Below are 23,260 nucleotides of genomic sequence, written 5' to 3' on the forward strand. Positions count from 1 at the left end.
AATATTTAATTAAGGGAGAAAAATTTAAAAAGTTCTCGATACAATAAAAAATTGTTCCCAAGTCTCAAATCGATACGGATATAATTTACATTTTATAGTAATTAATTCTGAAACATTTTGCTTATACAGGGTGTTTCTGAAATACATGTGTTAATTTTAACCAGTGAAAGAACTCGCCAATTTATGAAACTTTTCTCTACAACATTTTGTAAAAATCATAAAAGTATTCCAAGATTTTTTGCCCCACAATTTTTACCAAACGAATCGTTTTGTGTGATTAACTAGTTTCTATTTGTTTTAACCATGAGAATCTAAATTTTGATTATTTATTTTTTTCTATAACAAAGGAATTTTTTAACAAACTCTGTTTCTATCACAACAGAAAATTTTCGCCTTTACCCACAGGCGGGTATACACTTTGATGGTTAATTTATTCCAAATTTTAAATAAATTTGTATTGCTTTTTCGTAAAAATGTTATAGAGAAAAGTTCCATGATTTGGCGCGTTCTTCCACTGGTTAAAATTAACACACATATTTCAGAAACACCCTGTATAATAAGGTAACAAGTTAGTTAATCAATAAGTTAGGAAATGTAATTTTTTCCCGTATTAGGCATGGGATTTTTGATCGAGGCGATAGCTGAGATCTAAAACATGTGTGTACGGAAAAAAATTGATTTCCTACGTTGCAGTATGTTACACCTGATAAGTGTAAAACTGCATTGTGTCAATTATACAAAGAAAAAATTATTCAAAGCTTAATATTTTGTACGATATATTTGTTGTCCAATTCTTTACAAATCAATGGAAATACGTATATGTTAGCCGCATGAAGCGAAGAAGAAAATCTCACGTTTCGCTAGTACGGTATAAAGATTCCTCAGGGAAAAGAAGAGTCTGTTCGGATTTATTTAGGAGATGTGATGGAGAGTGAGGAAATCCTGGGAGTGTAAGTGAAAATCACACAGCTCGAACTGTGGAGAGCTGAAAGTCATTAACTCGTTTTAAATATTGTGAACATTTTTGTATTTTAATCACTTACATTCTCAATGAATTTTGTGAAGAAGCTCTTTACCAAATAAGCAGAAGGATAAGTTTACCTTGCACCAGACGTGACACGAAATCGTATCATCGTTCGGTAACTGTGGTCATAGAAATCTTCCAAACCGACTTCTTGACATCTGGAACTTCTGGAAGCTACGGAATATGTGAAATATGTGAAATATGTAAAACGCGAATTCGGTGTTGAACAACTACGATTAGGAGTAGGACACCTAATGATGAAAATACAAGCAGAAGTGTTTTTAATAACTGAAAAATTTCTGAAAGAGCTCTGAGATTGAGATTTTCGGCAATTTTAAGAATACTTTCTTTTGTGAACATTGCCAAAGTTGCAAGAAAATCTGACTGATGTTCATTGATACTGATTAGTCTTTGAAAGAAACACAAGAAGTGTGAAACAAAGATTTTGGAAATATGGTCTCCAGAACAGATCTTTTAGGAAAAATATAAATCAATACGTTTTGTCTTCTGATTTCCAATAAAGACGACCTCCTGGGATTTGCGTGAGGAGGTAGCCCTAGAAGAAGTAACCCAAAATGTCGTTTTTCTTCTTCGTTCTAGTCGTACCGTGTATTGTAAGATTCCACAGAAGTGTTGGAAATTATTTATTTATTAAAATTTAATTACAATAAAGTTTACACGTGCTACTCTAGAGCAAAAATGTACAAAATGAAATGTAAAAGATATACATAGGAATTATAATTTAACTTGGTGGTGTCAACGGCTGGTCTTGCTCATTTCTTAGCTGATTCATTTCTGCGTCTTTCACAATTTTCGGATGCCAGCTCTGCACCTCACCAGATCCAAAAACAATAAAAAATATCGACGCAAACAGATACACTCCCACAACGATCCAAAAAATGTAAGACCACTGTTGAAAATTCTGCTCATCTTTCGTAAAGAAACCTACTATTTTCGTAGAAAAGTATCCGAACACACAGGCAGGTACGTGGCTCAGTGCCAGAAGAGTCCCAGAGTAGGCAGGAGCAATGTCGACGCAATTTGCCAAAATTCCAGGAGTTGTGAAACTCAACAGAGCAAAAGAGCCAGTGAAAACAATGACTGATACGATCCAACTGTAGCCCCAGATTGCTTGAATCGTGAAGAATGAAGCCGCTCCCAAAAATGCAATGGTGTTGCACGCTTTTCTAATGGTGGTTCTTGAAAACCGCCCCTTTTTTACCTCTTTGTCAGCTAAATACGACCAGATAACCGCAAACGTGTATCTTACTAAAGAAAAATAAAATTACAAAGGAAACAAATATTTGAGGGTTGTTACCTATGTGGGGTAGACCAGAAAGCCACCCATTTACCATGATGTCCATGTGTAACACTTGACTGATGTAGCTGGGCATCTGAAATAGCGCAATGAACACAGTAAAAGACGAAAAACTGTTGCCCACTATCAATGCCCAAACCGGTCCAGAAGTAAACATTTTCCCCCAAGGTGGTGATTTGTTATTTTTTTCGATCTGGTTGTAATTTACTTCGGCTTTCAAAGCTTCCCTTTCTTTGTCGCTAATCCTCGGGTGCTGTTCTGGTGAGTCATAGGCAAGGTAAAACCATGCTATTGTGCATAACAGTGTGAGGGTACCGGTGACATAGAAGACGCTTGGCCAGCCGAACTGCGCTATCAAATGTCCGCACATCGGGAGGGTCAAAGCAGCACCCAAAGCACTTCCCATCATGTGCGCCATAAACTTGGAAGTATCCGTGGAAGAGACCCATTTGGCGGCCAATGGCGGTATCGACGGCCACTGCACCCCCAGCGACAATCCCAGCGCAAATCTCGCCAGTACCACCCAATAGAAACCCCACTTGCAAGTGACAGGTGTCAAGATGGTCAGCAGCGCTGCAATCAACAGACCAGTTCCTAAAACGATTCTCGGGCCGAAGATTTCAGAAAGGCGTCCTCCGGGGATCTGCATGACGAAGTAGCCCCAGAAGAAGCTACCCAAGATTTCGTTCTTCTCTTCCTCGTTCCAGTGGTACCGAGGACCTTTAACCGAGGCGTTGGAGTTGTTGTGGATGGTCATTTCCACGATGGCTATCGATATGTTGAGACGCAGCATGTGGTGGATCATGAAGGTTAGGATGACGATACATGACAGAATCCTCTTGCACGTAAAGTACTCTAGAAATTATTTTTCGAAAACCAAGTGAAAGATCCATACTCAAAGTGAACAGTGGACTTTGTGAATAAACAACGTAAACGTAAATGGAACAACAATAACATATGCGGTTTACAATCGATCATTGATAAATGTAGGATTTGAGGAACTGAAGGGGAAACCATTGAACACATCAGTTCTTCTTGCACCGTTTTGGCTCAAAGCGAATATAAAAAACGTCATGATATATTCGCAAAAATTATACACATGAATTTAGCAGTTAAATTCAACTTATTAAAAGATACACAACCACATTATATTTATAAACCAGAAAGTTGTTTGGAAAATGACAATTACAAATTATATTTTGATCGTACAGTTTTAACTGACATTCATATTCAGCATAACAGACCAGACATTATTTTAAATAAACAACAAAAGCAAGCATATCTTTTAGATAAAGCTGTTCCAAATTCACACAATATAACACAGACATATAATACAAAAATTAATAAATATTTAGAACTCTCCGTTGCTATGAGAAATCTTTGGTGTTTAGAAAAAAATTCGATTTTACCATTTATAGGGTGCGTTTTTTTGCTCAACGGAAGAATCTGCCTCTGTCAGAAGTGTCGTTTTATTGGTCGCGGAAGATTCTCTCCGAGCATCTCTCTTTTCTGCCATCAAATTAGATGGCAGAGAAAGCAGGAAAGTTGCAAGGTTGCAAAGTGCAAAATAGTGCAACCGAAACGACAAAAATGTTCATTTAGCCACATCCTCTGCGCAGAATCACAGTTGCCTTTTGTTTAACATGTTGTATAATATCATAGTGTTATTGTTATTATTCATGGCAAAAAAGTAAACACTTATTACTAATGGAGGTATGTGTGTTTGTGGACTGTCAAAGACAATGCAGCAAAAAAACGTCTGATTTAGCGACTGTGAGAAGTTTCTCTTTTGGAAGAATCTTCAACTTCTAGAAGATTGCAAAAAAACGCACCCATAATTTCAGCAACAGGAATAGTATCGCAATCTCTTTTTAAAAATTTAAAAATTTTGGACTTAGAGAACATATTGGTGGTTGAAATTCAAAAAGGTATATTATTATACTCATGTCATATCGTGAGGAAATTCCTTGACATTGACACAGAACATAAAACACAAAAAAGTCAAAATGTGGAGGCGAGACGCCGGTAATTATGTTGATAAGCACTGCACTATTACTTGATAATATTATTCGTAATAGTGTATGTACTCCGGCAAAATTGCCGTGCCGCCGGGTGGAGGTGGGATACGAAAATTGTAACAATAATAGTAAAAAATAATGCAGCGGATGTACGACTATGAAAACGCTATCGTCATTCGAACAGTGATGTTAAGCAGTGTCGGTCGCGGTCAGTATTTGTATGGGGCCATCATTGTATAAAAGGGACAACTTACCAGAAAAAGAGTTCCTGTTAGGCATTATAGAGTACAGCAAGCTGTTTTACTAGCTTAAGTATAAAATGCGTTCCATTTTAATTTATTCAGTTGCATCGCACTATGAAATTAAAGTGAATAACAATAGGTTAGATAACAAATATTATCATAGTCCTAGCCATTAAATTATATGTGGTGTTCTTGTACGTACAATATACAGGGTGTTTGAAAATTGCTAGTACAAAAAAAAACTGTGGCATCTGGAAGCCCTTAGAAATCCAAGAAACCAATTTTTAATTTTTTAAAACAAAAGGGATAAAGTAACCCTATTCCTGCATATTCTACGCCTCAGGCGGGGCAATATTTTTTAAACCTTGGTAACCAAGCGTGATGATCGTAGTGATAATGAAGGACTATACAACAATATGAAAAATTTATATTTTTTTGCAAGATCTTGGCAACCACAGATTGACAGTTTAAGAACATCAAATTTTTTATTTCGTTATTGCTTAACAACGTGAAGTGTCTTTTTAAAATACCTTAACTCAGTGGTGCACTAACAATTTTAACCCAATTTTTAGTAATTTTTATCTCGAAAACTAGAGGATTTTTATTAGAATTTTCTTTTGCCGATGACTTCAACTCACCATCACCAATTACCAGGTTTTTTTTGTACTAGCAATTTTCAAACAGCCTGTATATTTTAAAAAATGTTTCAAGAATGTGCCGTAAGTTGTAGAATGTTCACTTAAAACTTATTCTTATTTTTACAAAAAAATATTTATTTTATGTGCAATTTTAAAAACTATTTGGTGCTAACAATTTAACACCTTGTTGGTCCTCAGTTTAAGATTAATCTTTTGACGTCTCATTTCGTAATTCTTCCATTTCCACTTTCCTACTTCTATTGTTCCAATTCTGTTCCTCTCCAGATCCAAAAACGACAAAATACACCGTGGCAAACAGATTTACTCCTACCAAAATCCAAAACATGTACGTCCATTGTTGAAAACTTTGATCTTCTTCGGTCAACAGAGCAACTAGTTTAGTTACTAGGTAACCTGTCATGGCACCTGGAACTTGACTCATGCCGAAAATAATTCCAGAGAATTTGAGTACAGACCAGGAGTAGACAAGCCAAATAGACCCATGGAGCTTGTAAAGACCACAACGGAAACGATGGTATCTTTGCCCCAAAGAGCTTGTATGAGGAAGAGAACACTTGTCCCCCGGAACAAGATTAAACAGAAACATTTTCTGATACAAGTGGTTGAAAGATTTCCAGTTTTCTTCAGTTTGTCGGCAATATACGAGGAAGTTAGGGCTGATAAGTATCTTGCTATACAGGGTGTCTCAGCTAAGACTTTCGAGCCTAATATCTCGGTTATTTTCCACCGGATTTTTATGAAATTTAAAATGCAGATATTTTAGACCGTGAAGGTTCAATTAGTAACAATAAAATTACCTCAAGTTAAAAAATGTAATTTTAACACATGTTTACTTTATCGAAAATTATGCGCGATTATTATTAGATTGTTAAACATTAAAAAATAGGGATCTACACAAACAATTAAGTAAATCACTTGTCTGATTCAACGAAAAGATTAGATTTTGTCGTTTAAAATTTAATGTAAAATTTGAAGGTATTTGAGCAGTTACCTTTTGAAACAATTGATGATTAATTGGCAAGCAACATTTTGTACAACCTTTAAAGTCTGTCAAAATTGGGCGCGCTTTATTAGAAACGTCCAATTGTGAAAATTTATTGAAAATACTCTAAAAATAGGCTACAGCGGCAGAAATTTCAATATTGTTGAAAAAAGAAAAAAAATTTGCCTATGGAGAGTGTCGTAAGAACTTCAATGATACAGTTCGTTTTCTTGTGGAACACTATCCAAATGTAAGCTTTACAAAATGTAAGGTTAAGAGAGTCGTCAATTTATTTGAAAACACAGGAAGCGTACGTGAACCAAATTACCTTGCAAAAATATCCCGATCGGTTTTTAGTCCTTTATGGAAGAATTAAAGCATCCTGTATAATAAATTAGGTCCAAATGTTGTCTTTAACTTTGTAAATGTTTGTAAGGTTAGCAAGATAAACATCAAATATGTCACCTGCCCTTCTGCGAAAAGGGATGACCAAAATTCTGCAAAATTGCGCGTTTGTTTCATACGCGTCTACGTTTTTGCGTTTGCAGCCACGTTTAACACAGTTTTTTTTATTTTTCTTGCAAACCAGACGTCTTTCAAGGACGAGTTTTTCCCTACAGTATTTTTTATTGATGATCAATTTTTTATGTAAATCTTAATTGATTCAACATTTTAAAAAGGCATCTAAAAATTACGTTTTTAAGACTTGGGTGATTGCATTAATGGGATTTTATTCTTCACCGTCTAAAATATCTGCATTTTAAATTTCACAAAAATCCGCTAGAAAATAACTGAGTTATTAGGCTCGAAAGTCTTAGCTGAGACACCCTGTATACACAACACTGATATTAGTTAGCAGGACTAATTAAGAATCTACACCCCTAAATGTGGTATACTGGACAACAACCCATTTTGCTTGATGTTGAAATGAAGAATTTGACCCATGTATGGTTAGTAACTGTATGAAACAAACGAAAAATGTAATTGACGAACACGTATGCGCTACAATGAAAACCCAGACTGGACCAGAAGTGAAAATTTTTGCCCATGGTGTACTAGTTTTAAAGATCTCTCTGAATCATCTCTCGTATTATCTATTCACTTTGATTGTGACCACAACGAAAAACATAGTAGGCGCTGTTTAGCTGTGTGCTGCATACGTTTTACACTAAATATTTGTGTGGTGTGAACATGATGGAAAATGTCAGAATTGTCAAAACTTGACCATGGTAGTAAAGCAATGATTTTTATGTATTTATCAATATTAATAACGGAAATCAATATTTGAAGTGGGAGAAACTAAAAACGTCTGTCTGATTCTGTAATCACATCTGTTGAAAAGTGAGGTTATATCCAGGTACAGATTATTTAACGTAAAAACTTCGAAATCACCTCATGCAATTCTCGATATTAATGAAGAACGAAGGAAATGGTAATTTGGCAGTAAGACAAATGCGAAAAATTCCTGAGGATTACCTACTAAAGATAATCAGAACTTTCAATTAGCATTGATTAATACAAATATTTTCAGATAAAAACTAATCAGACAGAAAGTTCAAAAAAAAGATTTACAGGGGATGAAAAGGCAGAAGATATCAAACTACAACACTTACTAGCCAAAATGTACAACAAAAAGGCACAAATAGAGTTAACTTTATTGGTGATATTCGTTTTTGTGAGTTGTTTTCCCGTTGGCTTCAATAAATGTCTCGAAACAAGTCAATATTAACCGTTTGGTCCCAACTTTGAGAAGACGATGTGGCATTTTATTTTAGAATTGTAAAATTTTGTACCAAAACTCAATTTTATAGATATGCGCACAGTGTACGTTGAAAAACGTTTGCGCAAGTCGTTCTCCGTTCTGTCTTCTGTGAGCGTGACGTTTCTGTCAAAATGGCGCCTCCGAGAGTTGCGAACTGCGACTGGATTTAGTGTTATCTAAAATTCCCTATCAATAACCTAGCAACTGAAAAGTTACTACGGAGTGGTCACAATCAAAATGAATAGATTATAACTTTTGTTTCTCATCTTCAGTTATTCTAGGGTGTTGGTCTGGTATGTGGAAATGAAATACAACTAACATAATGTCCACGTCAATGTTATGGTACCCGTGACGTAAAAGACGCTCGGCCAACCGTAACTGTCTATCATATACCCGCAAATCGGTAGGGTTATTACTACTCCCAAAGAAGCAGCTGCCATGTGTGATAAAAACTTTGATGTATCTGTGGGGGCGATCCATCTGGTTGCTATTAGTGGTGTCGAGGGCCAGTGTATGCCCATCACAACACCAAGTATGGCTCTGGCCACCAACAGGCAGTGGTAGTTAGAATAGCTAGCCACAGGTGTTAGAATAGTTAAAAGATTAGCGGTTAAGAGACCGCCCCCGATGATTCTCTTCGGTCCGAACAATTCCGCCTGGGATGTGGGTTAAAAGGTAACCCCAGAAGAAGCAGCCCAAAATGTTGTTCTTCTGGGGTTCATCCCAGTTGTAACGAGGGGCGGTGGTCGCGGAAGTTGTGTTATTCTTTGCCACCATCTTGACTGTAGCTATTGATATGTTGACGCGCAACATGTGGTAGATCATAAAGCTCAAGAAGACCATGAGCGACAGTATTCGCTGACACGCCAAGGATTCTGAAAAATGTCTCTTGCATTTTGAGTAAACGTTGGTTTTTATTTAGCGAACATACCTATCTGGTGTGTTTTGCAAATGCAAATTTGGAAACTACTTGTTAAGAGTTTTGATAAAGGTAAACAACTGTAAAATATACATCAGCAAGAATGCGCTAGTTACATAGATAACCACTATCAACTTGTTTTGTCCTTGCGCACTTGGCGTCGAAAACCACACACACATTTTGGATGTGCCGCCAGCCTTGCAACATGAGACAGATTAGTAGACAGATTTCCGGTCGTAAGAGCTACTGCAAGTATCGTCATCTATAGGCGATATTAGTCTGACTCATGTTATGAGGCTTGCGGGAAAAACTTACGAAAACGAATTTAATCCAAGTACGAAGATTTTTTTGACAGAAAGCGTTCGCTGAAAAGAAAAAAAGAGCTTTTCAGAGAATGGAATATAACTGTTAGGTAATTCTTTCAAGAAAATGTTTCCCAAGTTTTATAACAATGTATGTGCGTCAGCGCACCCTATGTTTACATCTAAAGATATACTTATTGGTAGTACCTGAAGAAGATTTATTAGAGCCACGTGAGGTCCAAATATTAGATTTTCTCTGGGATCAATTCCCACTACCGAGAGGACAACTACAGATAAAAAAGTCAAATTATGAAATGTATGATATAAAGTCCATTCACGTTGGATTTTCCCTGCCAAATTGTTGTCACGTTGCAAGCCTGCGCCTCCTTTCCTAGTAATTTTTATATTATCGTGTTTTATTCGTGATAGAGGGATTGAGAGCGATTTGATGTCTTTAATTTTGAATGTTGGTTTCACGTGTGAAATAAAGTCACAGATTTTTTAATAAAATTCTATTCCTGGGTGATTTTACCATGGCGAAAAGAAACAAGGTTAATTTTAAAATTGCGTTAATCTTCCACAACTGACGTAATGTGACGAAACCCGCAAGCTAATACGGACTCAAGAAAAAATAGCTTCAGTTCGAAAATTAATTAGTTAGAATCCTTTAATATTTAATGTATTGTATGTATGAACATGATTATAATCTATTTACGACCTTTATTGAGCAATTTTAACAATACAACGTTATTTTAAAGGTAATATTTACATCGAAAAAACTTAAATTAGAAAAAAATCATTAAAAATCAAAATACACCTTTCTTTTGTGGTATGCAATTGTAACAATACATTCTTGAAACGTCACAACCACAATCAAAACGTATAAGTGTCTCTGAATAACTGAAATTTTATTGCCAAATTTGTTCCATTATTTAGATGCATTCCTTACTTCCATCGCTTCCAATGAAAGAAACTTCACACAATTTCCTATTGGATTCATTTTCTATAACTTATTCTGGTTCCTCATCACTCATCAATCATCATGTTAGTCGCAAAAGGTTAAGTAAATGTATTCATTAAGGGTTTTTTCACTTAATCAACAACGCAAGCAGAAAAATACAACACCAGTAGGTAGGAGTTAGGTCCTATCATTATGCACGCACTATTTTTAGTGCAAATGATAACAAAATGGATGTATTATTAATTACCTATTGTTATCCTCTAAAAAGTTTAATAACAATATTTGAAAAATGACTGTTTCTTTGCTGACAGCGAATAACATAACCTCTACAGTCTACGAATGACTTGGTTACTTTATCAGCGCGTATTGCTGACATACACAGCTAAAGCATTTTTTTGTTCGACACTGTCAGAATTTGAGAATTTTCTCCTGTGTGAACGGATTTTGATAAATGTCACAACTTGTCAAAACGAAACGTCAAGCTAATTTTAAAGATTTTAAGTGATTTGGAGCCTTTAAGGGGCTCGTCGAACAAAAAAACGTTGTATTCAACTCATTTGTGTGTAAATTGGGCTTTTTTGACACTAGTGTGCATTTAAAACGCTCGTTGCATTTGCATTTTAAAGTAAACTGGCCCACTCATGCCAAAAAAAGTCCAATTTACACAAGAACTCGTCAAATAAACTACTATTATATTTCATGCGTGAAGTAGGCCTTTAAAACACTCATTTCACTCGCGTTTTAAAATGGCCCACTCGTGCCAAAAAAGGCCCAATTTACGCACGAACTCGTTAAATAAACTACAATTTGAACTAAAAATCACACCGTCACAATATTGAATTATTTGACCTTGACTAGGAAAATCCAACGTAAATGGACTTTATGTATTTAAAAAGTACAAAAAATAAAAATGTTGTTTTGAAAGTTATCTTGAAGACCTTGTTAATTTCGTTTCTGTAATATTTTTTGTTCTTCACGAGGTAAATTTCTGAATAAAATAATTGTAACTTTTTTTAATAACTCAAACTCTTCTTTATCAAGAATAATTTCAAAAACTTGATAATTTTTTTTAAATTGAATTGTAGTGATATAAAGATATAAAGGATGTCTCAGCTAACACTTTCGAGCCTAATATGTCGATTATTTGCCAACGGATTTTTATGAAATTTAAAATACAGACATTTTAGACGGGGAATCAAAAAGAAATCAAACTAATGAGATTATTTGGTCAAATAATTAATTAATTCTATTTTATTACATTTTTTAGAGATTTAAAAAATGTTTTTAGAATTTGCGTTTATAATACGTCTATAAACGTCAGTCAGTAGGAGTCGTTTATGGCTTTATAAAAGTACATTGTACTTTAATGAAATTTTTATCAATATTTCAGTGTATTACATCGAAAAACTTCCAATATTAATGTTCAAACTCTACTTTTTAACATCTGTTGCAGATGTAGTTGCATCCCTTACCTTGAATTACCAATACCAATACGAAATTCCCTAGAATTTGAAAATTTATTTTTTTTATTTAAAAATATAATAAGGGTGCAAATTCAAAAAAATAACATTAAAAACTGGTTTTATAAGGGTATTGGCGCACTCGTCCCATAGAAAACTCCCCTACGGGTCGTTTTCTACACCTGGGACTCGTGCGCCAAATCAACCCTTATAAAACTCGTTCTTTAATCTACTATTATGGAGTCTCCTTAGATCCATCATTTTGTAATTTTTCCATTTCTGCGTTATCTTTCTTGAGACTCCAACTTTGTTCGTAAAGATGAGACAAAATAAAAAACCGAATAGATTGGCCCCTGCCAAAATCCAAAATACGTAGGTCCACTGTTGAAAACTCTGTTCCTCTTTGGTGATGAGCGCAACAATTTTTGTTATGGCGTAACCAGATAAACTGGCAGGTAGTACTTGAGTACCACCGTAAACAGTTCCGGAGAATGCTGTAGCTACGTCCACACAATTTGCGTATATTTCGGGCCAAACCCATTAGGGCCAGAGAACCTGTGAAAACCCCTACGGAAACTATACTGTTATAGCCCCAGAAAACTTGTATAGTGAACAACACAGGTGTCGTGAAGAATAAACTACAGCAGAAAATTTTTCGTATGGAAGTTGTTGAAAGACGTGATTCATGTAGATTGATAGTTTTTGATTGTGAAATGTTGTCAGTCTTGTTTATTCGACACACTGAAAGAGCAAATGAAGCGTATTTGTCACAGTTTGTGTTATGATTATGAATGATCTGCAACCTTTTTTTTGTATTTATGTATATTTAAGGACATTCTTTAGATCCATCATTTTGTAATTTTTCTATTTCTGCGTCGTCTGTCTTGTGATTCCAACTTTGTTCATCTCCAGAGATAAAGATGAGGCAAAATAAGAAAGCGAATAGATTGACTCCCGCCACGATCCAAAATACGTAGATCCACTGTTGAAAACTTTGTTCGTCTTTGGTTATGACAGCAACGATTTTTGTTAAGGCGTAACCGGCTAAAGCAGCAGGTACCTGACTAATACCATAAACGGTGCCGGAGTATGCCGGAGCTATGTCCACAGAGTTTGCGTATATTCCGGGCGTGGCCAGACCCATTAGACCTAGAGAACTGGTGAAAACTGCCACCGAAACAATACTGTTGTAGCCCCAGAAGGCTTGTATGGCGAACAGGATAAATGTCCCAAAGAATAGAATAGAGCAAAACGTTTTTCGTATAGCTGTCGTTGAAAGTCTTTCACTCTTTTTTATGAAATCAGCAACACACGAAGAAATCACAGATGTACAATATCTCACTGAAAACAAAAACAAAAATCAAAATGCAGTTAAACAAAAACAAAAACGTACCAAAATATGGCAGACTAGACAACCATCCATTTGCTTTAATACTGAAATGCAGAACGTGACTCATATAGGTGGGTAGTTGCATGAAAGCAATGAAAAATGTAAACGAAGCACATGTGTTGGCCATAACGATGGCCCATACAGGACCAGAAGTTAGTATTTTCTTCCAAGGAGTACTCTTCTTTTTTGCTGAAGGCATATCCCTTTTGATCTCGTGTCTCAACTTCAGTTTCTCGTTTTCGCTGATTCTCGGGTGTCGCTCGGGTGAGTCGTAAATTAAGTAAAACCAACATATCGTCCACGTCAATGCTATGGTACCGGTGACGTAAAAAACGCTCGGCCAACCCCAGTAATCTATCAGATATCCGCACATGGGTAGGGTGACCGCCACTCCCAAAGAACTAGCCGTCAGGTGCGACAAAAATTTTGACATATCTGTAGGAGGCACCCACTTCGTGGCCATGGGCGGCATCGACGGCCATTGTACTCCCAGTGCGATTCCTAGTGCGAATCTGACAAATAAGAGGCAGTAGTAGTTCATGTAGCTGGAGATGGGAGTCAAGATGGTGAAGAGACTGGCGGTCATGATGCCAATTCCGATTATTATTTTTGTTCCGAATATTTCCGACAGTCGTCCTCCTGGAATTTGGGTGAGGACGTAGCCCCAGAAGAAGTAGCCCAAAACGTTGTTCTTCTCTTCTTCGTCCCAGTTGTAACGGGGTGCGTCTGTTGTCGACGTGGTGTTATTTCTGTTGACCATCTCGATTATGGCTATTGATATGTTGACGCGAAGCATGTGATGGATCATGGAGCCCAAAAGGACCATCAGTCCTAAGACTCGTTGGCATGTTAAAAATTCTAGAAAATGATAGTTGAAGCTGTAAAATTTGAATCGCACATTCAGATATTATGTTTACCTGATTTTCCTGACATAATCTGTTCGCATATTAAATCGTAATTCTGTTGGCATAGATTTTCTCGCAACCTTGTTTAAACTACATTCGTATTAAGATGCGGAACGTTGGTGAGTAATTATGCAACTGCATTAACGACAATTCTCTTTACATTGAATGGTTACCAGCAAATAATGTTTTCAGTACCTACACCTACTAATCATTTATAACACTATGTCTTCAATTATTTGAACAAAATCATCAAACATTTGCTCTACCTAAGCTGCTACTGTATTCAATTTTATTAGTGTCACTTTAATGTCTGCGCCATTCATCTCCTATTGTTATAAATTCTATTATGACGTAGGTATCTAATGTATGCAAATGTCTTATAAGTTAATTCTGTTTGTGTAAAATACAGAGATCTAATTTTTGTTGTATCTTCTGAAGTTTAATTTTTCCATTTCTGCGTCGTCTATATTCTCATGAACACTTTTTATTAAAGTTTATTAAAACGTATTGTTTGTTTTATTGTCTCTCACGATCTGATCGATAAACATTTCTTACGTTTTTGAATTGTATTCTTATTTGTTTTATAATAAAATTACTTATTTATTTTGATGAGAATTAATTTTAGAATTGCAAATGTGAGGAAACGTCCATTTTGTTTAAAGTGAATTGACGTTTCCGTTTGTCTACCTCAATAAACACCAACCTTACAATGCAATTTCCCCTAGTTTCTGCTGCAAAGTAAAAAACACCGCGTGCGGGAAATCGTTGTTCCCGCACTTCGAGGACAACCGGGAAATACCGGTTTTGAGACTATGAATATAAAAAGTTCTATGTAACGGTTTTGCATTTGCCTTCGAAATTATTGAAAATGATCAATAACTCAAAATTGGTCAAATCGGTTTTCTTCCAATTTAATTTATGTATTTTATTTCTCCTTGTAATCGCCATCAACAACTATGTTATAAATACCGGGTGTTACTGAAATTAATCTTTTTATAATTATCAAGGTTATAAAAAATGTATTCCCGCTGCACCAACAAGCAATGGAAATCAACAACAACTTAACTAATAACTAATAATAATTAACTAATCCAAATCCAATAAAACAATACACTTATGTTTTCTGTTTTCTTTTACATTCATTGAAACGTATACATCTTGTGAAGCATACCCTTGTCATTCTCTAGCTACACTTGCCGACTGACTGTCAAATTCCACAATGCTACCCTTGTCCAACACCATTATCTTGTCACAATCTTTGATAAAATCTAACTTGTGTGTTATCATAATAACGGTGGAACGGGAAAAAGGCATTTTAATTATTTGTTGAATTTTAGTTTCAATTTCTGAATCCACATTTGCCGTAACTTCGTCCAAGATAACGAGTTTGTTGCTCTGAATGACGGCTCTACCAAGACAAATCAGTTGTTTCTGTCCCATACTTAAACTGCAATCGTCACCGCTGATTTTATGCTCCAAATTACAGAAGAGATTTTCCAAATCGATGGTTTTGATTACGTTCCAGACTTGTTCGTCTGCGTATCTTCCTAGGGGATCTATGTTTTCACGAATCGTTCCAGTGAACAAAAAGAGATTTTGGGGAACTATCGAAATATTCTTCCTGACAAGGTGTAAAGGTAGAGTTGCAATATCTACATCGTCGAAATATATCTTTCCTTGTGTTTTGTAAAGTCTTAATAAAGTTGAAACTAGAGAAGTCTTTCCTGCACCAGTTCTTCCAACTATGCCAATTTTTTCGCCAGACTTTATGGAAAAATGTATCTGTTTCAATACGAATTTGGAGTCATTCTTGTAAGAAAACTCTACCTCTTCGAATCTTATGTCACCAGTTTTAGGCCAATTTGCTACAGGGCTTCCATCTTTAGGTTCTTCTTTTACTTTTGTATATTCAAGGATTCTGTTGACTGCCGTCATATTAGTTTCGAGCTTGGCCCACCTGAAGAACCCCAATTGTTGGATCTGGACCAACATGAAACTTTGTGAAAGTACTAGGCCGATGTTGCCAACAGATGTGCCTGAAAAAAAAAGTAACGAATTGTGCTTAATTTTATGCCATAATATACCATCGCCGAAAAGTAACAATATAACAATCACGATGGCAATGAAGATAGTGCTGAAGATGTGTAAAACAAATCCATACGCATAGGTGTAAGATGCAGAGGTGTATACGTCTAGGTGTCTGTCAAATTCTTCACATAGAACATGTCCAGCTTTTGAAGCTCTGATAGTTGGAAGTCCTTCAGTGGTTGCATTGAGGTGACCAACGAATGGACTCCGGGCTAGGTAGTACAGTAACGCACGTGTTGTTTTGTTTATGACAACTTACTTGAAATTTCTAGCTGTTTCAATGCTCTCCCTGTTCTCAAGTAGATGTGGGTTGTTGTGGCCATCAACATACAAAATACTAGAGAAGGTAAAATAAATCTTAAATTCACTGTCGCTATTAATATTGTTATTCCCACGGTTTGTACAAATGACTGAAAGCAGGTGAATAGTAAGAGAAAGTTGACAAGGCCAGACTCACTTCGATTACAGTGAAAAGAGAAATAGAAACTTTTTGGTCAACGAAGAGCAAATCTTCTGAGAATCTATTTATAATATTTCCTACCAAATGATTGCCGAAAAACTGTATTGGCGCGTTAATTACTTTTGTGGCAACTAGTTTATGAATGCTGGTCGACGCCATCTTGGCCATGAAGAAAAATACAGTCGCTCTTAAGATCATCAAGGTCGCTGTCGACGCCAGAACGGCAGGAAATATATAAATCATGAGGCGCCGCTTCTGGTTAATGTTTTCGTATTTTTCATTGTTCGTCATGTTGTGGAGTGTATAATTTAAAAGGTTATGTTCTATATTTATCCTGAAAGACAAGAATTATAGCACTTAATTCGTTATACAAATTAAACTGCAACTAACCATTTAGCTTCTAGCTTCTGTACTGATGTCTTTGACAACTGTGTACCAATGAATAGTACACAAATTAAGGAGAACATTATTATTCCTCCACCATGAACAAAATATTTCTTGTACGTTCCTAATTTAACTCTTGCAAGTTCTTTCTTGTCTTGGTAAAGTTTCTGTGCACAGGTCTCTCTCGCAATTAAAGCATCACTTTTGCTCGCATTGTCAAAATCGTCACCACCATCTTGATACTCTCCCCAGTTGGTAACTGTACCACCAGAATTCCTTCCAAAATTTGATTTTTTTGGTTTAGGTATTGCGCGCGACAAATGTGTTGTGTCGTTGTTCACGCCGATGACGGTGTCGCTCTCATCGATGTGTTTCTGGTTTTGACTGACAATCAGGACTATCTTGTCTTTCAAAAAACGTTTTACGCACTTTTCAAATATAGAGTTTGCAACCAGTACATCTAAATTTGATAAGCAATCATCTAGCAAGTAAATGTCTCTAGTTCTGTAAATAGCTCGTGCCAGGTTTATTCTGTTTTGTTGTCCTCCACTCAGGTTGGTCCCTCTGTCCATCACTATGGTATTGTCACTTTCAGCGAAAGATTGTAAATCCTCGGAGAGGGCACACAAATTGAGAACTTTTAGATAACGTTCCTCATCGTAATCTTCTCCAAACAAAATATTTTGTTTGATTGTGGAGGGAAAGAGCCATGGTTCCTGCGAAGTATAAGAAATACTGCCGTTGACTGTTACTTCGCCTTTAACAGAATGATGTTCCTTCATGATGACCTTTAGAAGCAAAGTTTTGCCAGTTCCTACAGGTCCAGTTATAACACTCACTAACGCATTTAAATGTAGTTTGTGATTTTCTAAATCTGTTCGCAGATGATACATTAATTGCGTGTATATGTGACAATATTGATCAGGGAATAAAAAGAATAAACGAAATATTAGAAAAGGTAAAAATATACTTAGAAATTAATAAATTAAAACTTAATGTAAGTAAAACTAAAGCCATGATTTTAACTACAGACAACAGGTACAAAAAAATCAATATAAATCAAATTAATATTATTATTGATAAGCAACAAATTGAAATTGTTAAGGAATTCAAATACCTGGGTTTTGTCATAGATAATACGATATCGCTTAATAGTCATTTTAGATATATAGTTGATAAAATTTCTAAAAAACTTTATTTTTTCTCTAGAATCTCAAATTTTGTAAATATAGATATTTGTTTAGTGATATATAAATCAATAATTTTACCACACTTTGATTTTTGTGCCTCTGTTTTGTATCTAATGGATAAAACAAAAGTTGGTGTATTACAAAAATTACAGAATAGAGGCATGAGAATAATACTTAAATGTAATAAATATACACCTATTCGACTCATGCTCAGCACTCTACAGTGGATGTCAGTGGAACAAAGATTATATTATATGTCAATGATTTTTATGTTTAAGATGGTACATAACATGTTACCGGCATATTTTAAATGTCTTATTAAATTCAATTGTCAAGTTCATCGGTACTCAACTAGAGACAAGCTTGATTTAAACATAACTAAAGTCATGTTGAGCCGAACAATGAACTCAATTTTCTACAAAGGAATGAAAGAATACAATGAATTGCCGATGAATTTGAAAATTTTAGGCAATGTAGGTGAGTTTAAAAGACAATTATCCAGATACATGCAATTTTAGAGCATAGTTGTAGATGAATAATGGTAACTAAATATTGTAAAAAGTATATTGTATCGAGACAATAATAATAAAGTTCTTCTTCAATCCTTTGCCCAACGTCAAGTCTAGGTTGTCTATAATTTTCTGATTTTTCCCATAAACATTTACGTGTGATAACTTTATTTCTGGTGCGGATATGGTTTTGTCAGTCTCTCTATGACATAATTCTTCCATCAAGTCCAGAAAACTTCCAATTCGTATCAACGCAGCAATCAGGTTTCCGATCTCGTAAATGCCTCTTGGTATGCTCATTTTCAAATGTATGGACATTACGTTAAGGGTGTCCATCACAAGGAATAACGTTCCAGCGTTGATTTGGTCTCCAGCGTATATTGAACATATTATGAATAAATACCAGGTTGCATTAAGAAAAATGTCGGACAGTGTATATTTTGTAAATAGCAACAATAGCTATTTGTGCAATAAGTTAGGAAAAGTGATTTTTTTCCTTACGAGATGCGGGATTTTTAATCGAGACGAAGTCGAGATTAAAAACGCGTCGAGTACGGAAAAAACACTTTTCCTACGAATTGCACACATGATTTTTTCTACTGGAGTTTGGAAAATACATAAAATTTGGATATTTTAAATATACTATTAATTATTTCTAAATTAAAAAGCGAAATCAAAATTGTTCTGCTTTCGTTACCATAGAGAAACAATTTATTAATGAAAAATTTTGAAGGCGTTTAAGCTTTTGTCTCAATTAAATACCAGTTTTTACGTTACGTATCCCAGGAGACGACCAAAATTGAACTTTTAGTGTTGAAATATTATTTCCGCCCATAGTAGGAAATTTTTCACTTTTCCTAACTCAAATTAGTATTACAATGTTGAAGTTTTCCAAACTCTAGTAGAAAAAAATATTTTGTAGGTATAACAAACTTCTTCTCTAAAGTAACACATGTAGTGTAATGGAGTCGTTGTGATAAGTAGCAAAAATGTATACTTACTTTCTACATTTGAATACTTTTCGTTTAAATACGTCACCCCATACATTACATTTTAATGGTTTAATGCCATTTAATATTTCTTTGGTGATTTGATACCTCTCATCAGTTTTCCTTAAAAGTTGAGTTTTTAGTGGTATGAGTAGTGACGTCAAATACACTAAAATCACATTTAATAATAATTCATCACCAGGTTGGATACAAATACCTTGTATTGATATGACAATGGTGAATACAGAAACGAATGTAATGACCAACCATCCCACTTCGGTATAGAGCACGTAACATACTACCAAAATGTGTACGAAAGAATTAAACATATAAGTGAAGTAAGAAATGGCATGTTCGAATTCGTCGACATCTTTTGTGGTCAGAGTGATTATTTTGCCAACTGACGTCTTTTCAATTTGGGACGAGCTCATCTTCAATATTTCTCTATAAATAAGAGAAGTGAAAGCTGTACGCATTTTGATAGCGAAAAGTCTGATCCTCAATTGCAAATTGTCACTGTACAAATGATCGATTAAAAGTGCCATGAGTAAATATGAGCTGTATAGCCATCCGTCTGAGTTGGCAACTGTGTGATTTTTTGAAAAATGCCCAACAAATTTTTTTATCAGTTTTGGTCTCAGCAGTCTAGAAAGAATGAAATAATTTGAGCGACTTTAAAAATGAGAACGGAAGTATGTTGCCCCGATGTGTATTATAATTGCAACCACAAACGGAAGGTATTGCATGCGGAAAGTTTTCCACAGGAAACGAGGCATTGAGAATTTTTTCTTTGATTTCAGCTTTTCGCAAATGTTCTCCAATTTTTTGCCCAATTTTTTGTAACGGTACGACGGAACCACTTCCTATATATCATTTTCAACTAAATCGGTTTTGAACCCTTTAATGAAGATTTTTCTCGTATAGCTGAAACAGTTCCTGCTGCACCTTTTATAATTTCGAAATCTGCTGATACTCACACGAAGAACAAGTTAGTCAGAAAGTTTGTACGTTCTTCCGGGTTAATTTCTCTTTGCTTGTGGTTTAGGTGATCCATTATTATTACTTTTTAAAGTAATTATAAAGAACTCACCAGCTATCACTGCCAGTAATGACTTTTACAAACCTTGAGTTGGTTTCAACCATGAATATCAGTTAAACTGACGCAATAGCACTATCAATTGTAATGTTATTTTATGTGGACTTACTTATATCCATAAAGAAACTCGTTAATAACTTAGTTAAATTTATTATGGGACCATTTGTAACGAAGTTACTAAGAAACGCTTCCGGTGGCGGAAAAATTTCGTTCTTTCTCCGAGCCGGGGCAGAAAATTAGCGCGGAGCCGACTGCTTCAACTGCGTCCACCGAATCCACCCGGGAACCCGTGTTTCTTCCGGCCGACGATACCCGGACTCCGCGCTGAACAGAGCTCCCCCACCGCCACAGCCTGCAGAGCTCATTCCGATTCCAGTCCTGCTCCCGATACAACCTCCGACTCTGACTCCGCTTCCGACCTCGCTTTCATCTCGCTTTTCTCACTTGTCCCGGCCCGTTCCTTCTCTTTGTGAGGGAACCCCGGCCATCCCGCTTTCCCCCTTGTCCCGGCCCGTTCCTTCCCTTTGTGAGGGAACCCAGGCCATCCCGCTTTCTCCCTTGTCCCGGCCCGTTCCTTCCCTTTGTGAGGGAACCCCGGCCATCCCGCTTTCCCCCTTGTCCCGACCCGTTCCTTCCCTTTGTGAGGGAACCCCGGCCATCCCGCTTTCCTCTTCACACCCCTTCCGTCCCGTAAAAGGGAACATCAGCAGTGTCCAGGTCCGGCCGGAATAACCGTAAGTACGAGCCACACACTTCTTCAACCCCGCCCGGAACGCTCCCCCAGGTCACGGACACCGTCCCCGAAGGGTTCCGGCGCCACCAGGTACCAACACCCCCCTTTTTGTACATATTGTAAATAAAGGTTTGCCTGTTGCGATATCTGTTTGTTTGCTACCTCCCTTCCCGCGTCCTGACAGCCGACCCCCGGACACCGTACGCTCCGCGAAGCTACCCCGGCCGTGTGGCGTCCCACCACAGCCGAAAAAAGGGACTGGCGCTCGAGGCATACCGCGACCGACCTGAACGGCGTCAAACCCCGTGACGTCACTACCGGAAGTGATCGTCACACATTATTATAATTGTGTAGCCGGTTATTAAAACTGATAACTTGTGAGATTAATATATTGACCATAAAGTGAGTATATTGGTAAATAACTGGGTTGTAGGAAAAAGGAGCTCTTGTGTGTAGCGCAATACCAGTTCCTCTGGGTGGTAGCAGAGAAGGGATGATAAGGTCGAGGTCTTCTGGCGTTCTTCGTCCATGATCCATAATTTTATTAAGGCCCGATGGCGAGGGTGCAAGACGAGTGGATGGTGAAGAAGATCCTTGGGAGTGGGTAGCGTGCGGAATGGTGCATTATGGCGCTACTGGGGTACTACGGAGCGTTCTGGTACTAAAGAACTTTCAGGCGTCTCGACGGAGGTTCTGAGAGTAGTCGTAGTGGGTGGCACCTTCCGGGGTCGTCCTCGGAGCCGGATTGGAATCACAGGGGTTGATTGGTCTTTTTCTCGAGCGGGGGTTAGGGCGGAAGTATGATATACACCGAGTGGAATGTCCGGAGCCTCAAGAGAAGCTACTTCGTAACTGCACGGTCCTTTGGCGGATAAGATGAGATAGGGTCCATCTCGTCTGAGGCTGAATTTTGATGAACATTGCTTCGAGGTGTTGCTCACGAGGCGAGTAACCACGTAAACTCGATCGCCTGGAGCGTAGGTGGGGCCTGGACGGCGTTTGGAGTCTGCAGTGGTTTTCCTTCGATCTTGTTCTTTCTCTTGAACTTCTTGGGCTTCCTTCAGGTGGTCAGCTAACTCAAGTAGGCGAAGGGTGACTTCGGGAATGAAGTTTTCATTCTGGATCACCGATCGAAGACCATGGCAAAATTCAGCGGGGGTGCGGAATTCTCGACCGAAGTTAAGGAAGATGGCCGAATATCCGGCAGACGAAAACTTCGCGGTATTCATCGCAAATCGGATCCCTGGTAATTTATTTGGCCAGTCCGTGTGATTTGTGCCTACCAGAATTGCCAATTGGGTCTTCAAATCTCTGTTTTTTCGTTCCAACATATTTGCGGAGGGGTGGTAGACTGGGGTGAATTTCTGCGTGATACCTAGACAGAAACAAACCTTTTGCATCACTGCACTTATAAATTGAGTACCGTTATCGGAGATAACGCAACGGGGAAGGCCGAATCGTAGACATATTTCGCTGACGAGGGTCCATGCGCAAGCATCGGCAGTGGCTTTGGTCAATGAGAATAACTCGGTCCATCGGGTTGCGCAATCCTCTGTTATGTATATCCAGTTTTCCCCTTGCGGGCCTTCGGGTAAGGGCCCGACTAAGTCGATGGAGAGGAATTAGAAAACTGACGTTTGAAGTAGACCTGCTTGTATCTTGTTGTCTACTTTGTAGCGTTGACAGGCGTTACATTTCCGTACGTAATTCTTGAAATCGTTCCTTATTCCTGGCCAATAGAAGTGTCGACTAATTTTGGTGAGGGTGTGGTCGGTTCCGTAGTGTCCTGCTGTCGGCATGTCGTGGAATTCACGAAGAATATTGTCTCGTTCTTGTTTGGGGACAACCAACTGAGCTTCTTCGTTATCG

General features: G+C 37.1%; 3 protein-coding genes and 1 pseudogene across 3 annotated transcripts; all 4 read right to left on the reverse strand.

Moving 5' to 3' along the window:
* Positions 1-1,711: 1,711 nt before the first annotated feature.
* On the reverse strand, positions 1,712-4,703 carry LOC138126752 (sialin-like). Its single transcript, XM_069042529.1, has 3 exons — positions 4,615-4,703; positions 2,343-3,197; positions 1,712-2,293 (listed from the first exon to the last, which is right to left on the reverse strand). The coding sequence occupies exons 1-3, from the start codon at positions 4,637-4,639 to the stop codon at positions 1,767-1,769; spliced, it is 1,407 nt and encodes a 468-aa protein (XP_068898630.1). The 5' UTR covers positions 4,640-4,703; the 3' UTR covers positions 1,712-1,766.
* A 3,548-nt stretch (positions 4,704-8,251) lies between these two features.
* LOC138125724 (sialin-like) lies at positions 8,252-9,103 on the reverse strand (annotated as a pseudogene).
* Positions 9,104-11,850: 2,747 nt separating this feature from the next.
* Positions 11,851-14,246, reverse strand: LOC138126335 (sialin-like). The gene is made up of 3 exons (XM_069042099.1): positions 13,955-14,246; positions 13,041-13,895; positions 11,851-12,988 (listed from the first exon to the last, which is right to left on the reverse strand). The coding sequence occupies exons 1-3, from the start codon at positions 13,968-13,970 to the stop codon at positions 12,474-12,476; spliced, it is 1,386 nt and encodes a 461-aa protein (XP_068898200.1). The 5' UTR covers positions 13,971-14,246; the 3' UTR covers positions 11,851-12,473.
* A 1,786-nt stretch (positions 14,247-16,032) lies between these two features.
* Positions 16,033-19,202, reverse strand: LOC138126336 (ATP-binding cassette sub-family C member 4-like). Its single transcript, XM_069042100.1, has 3 exons — positions 16,881-19,202; positions 16,290-16,824; positions 16,033-16,242 (listed from the first exon to the last, which is right to left on the reverse strand). The coding sequence occupies exons 1-2, from the start codon at positions 17,765-17,767 to the stop codon at positions 16,416-16,418; spliced, it is 1,296 nt and encodes a 431-aa protein (XP_068898201.1). The 5' UTR covers positions 17,768-19,202; the 3' UTR covers positions 16,033-16,242; positions 16,290-16,415.
* Positions 19,203-23,260: the final 4,058 nt, after the last annotated feature.

Source organism: Tenebrio molitor, chromosome 3 (assembly GCF_963966145.1).
Source record: "Tenebrio molitor chromosome 3, icTenMoli1.1, whole genome shotgun sequence".
Taxonomy (NCBI): domain Eukaryota; kingdom Metazoa; phylum Arthropoda; class Insecta; order Coleoptera; family Tenebrionidae; genus Tenebrio; species Tenebrio molitor.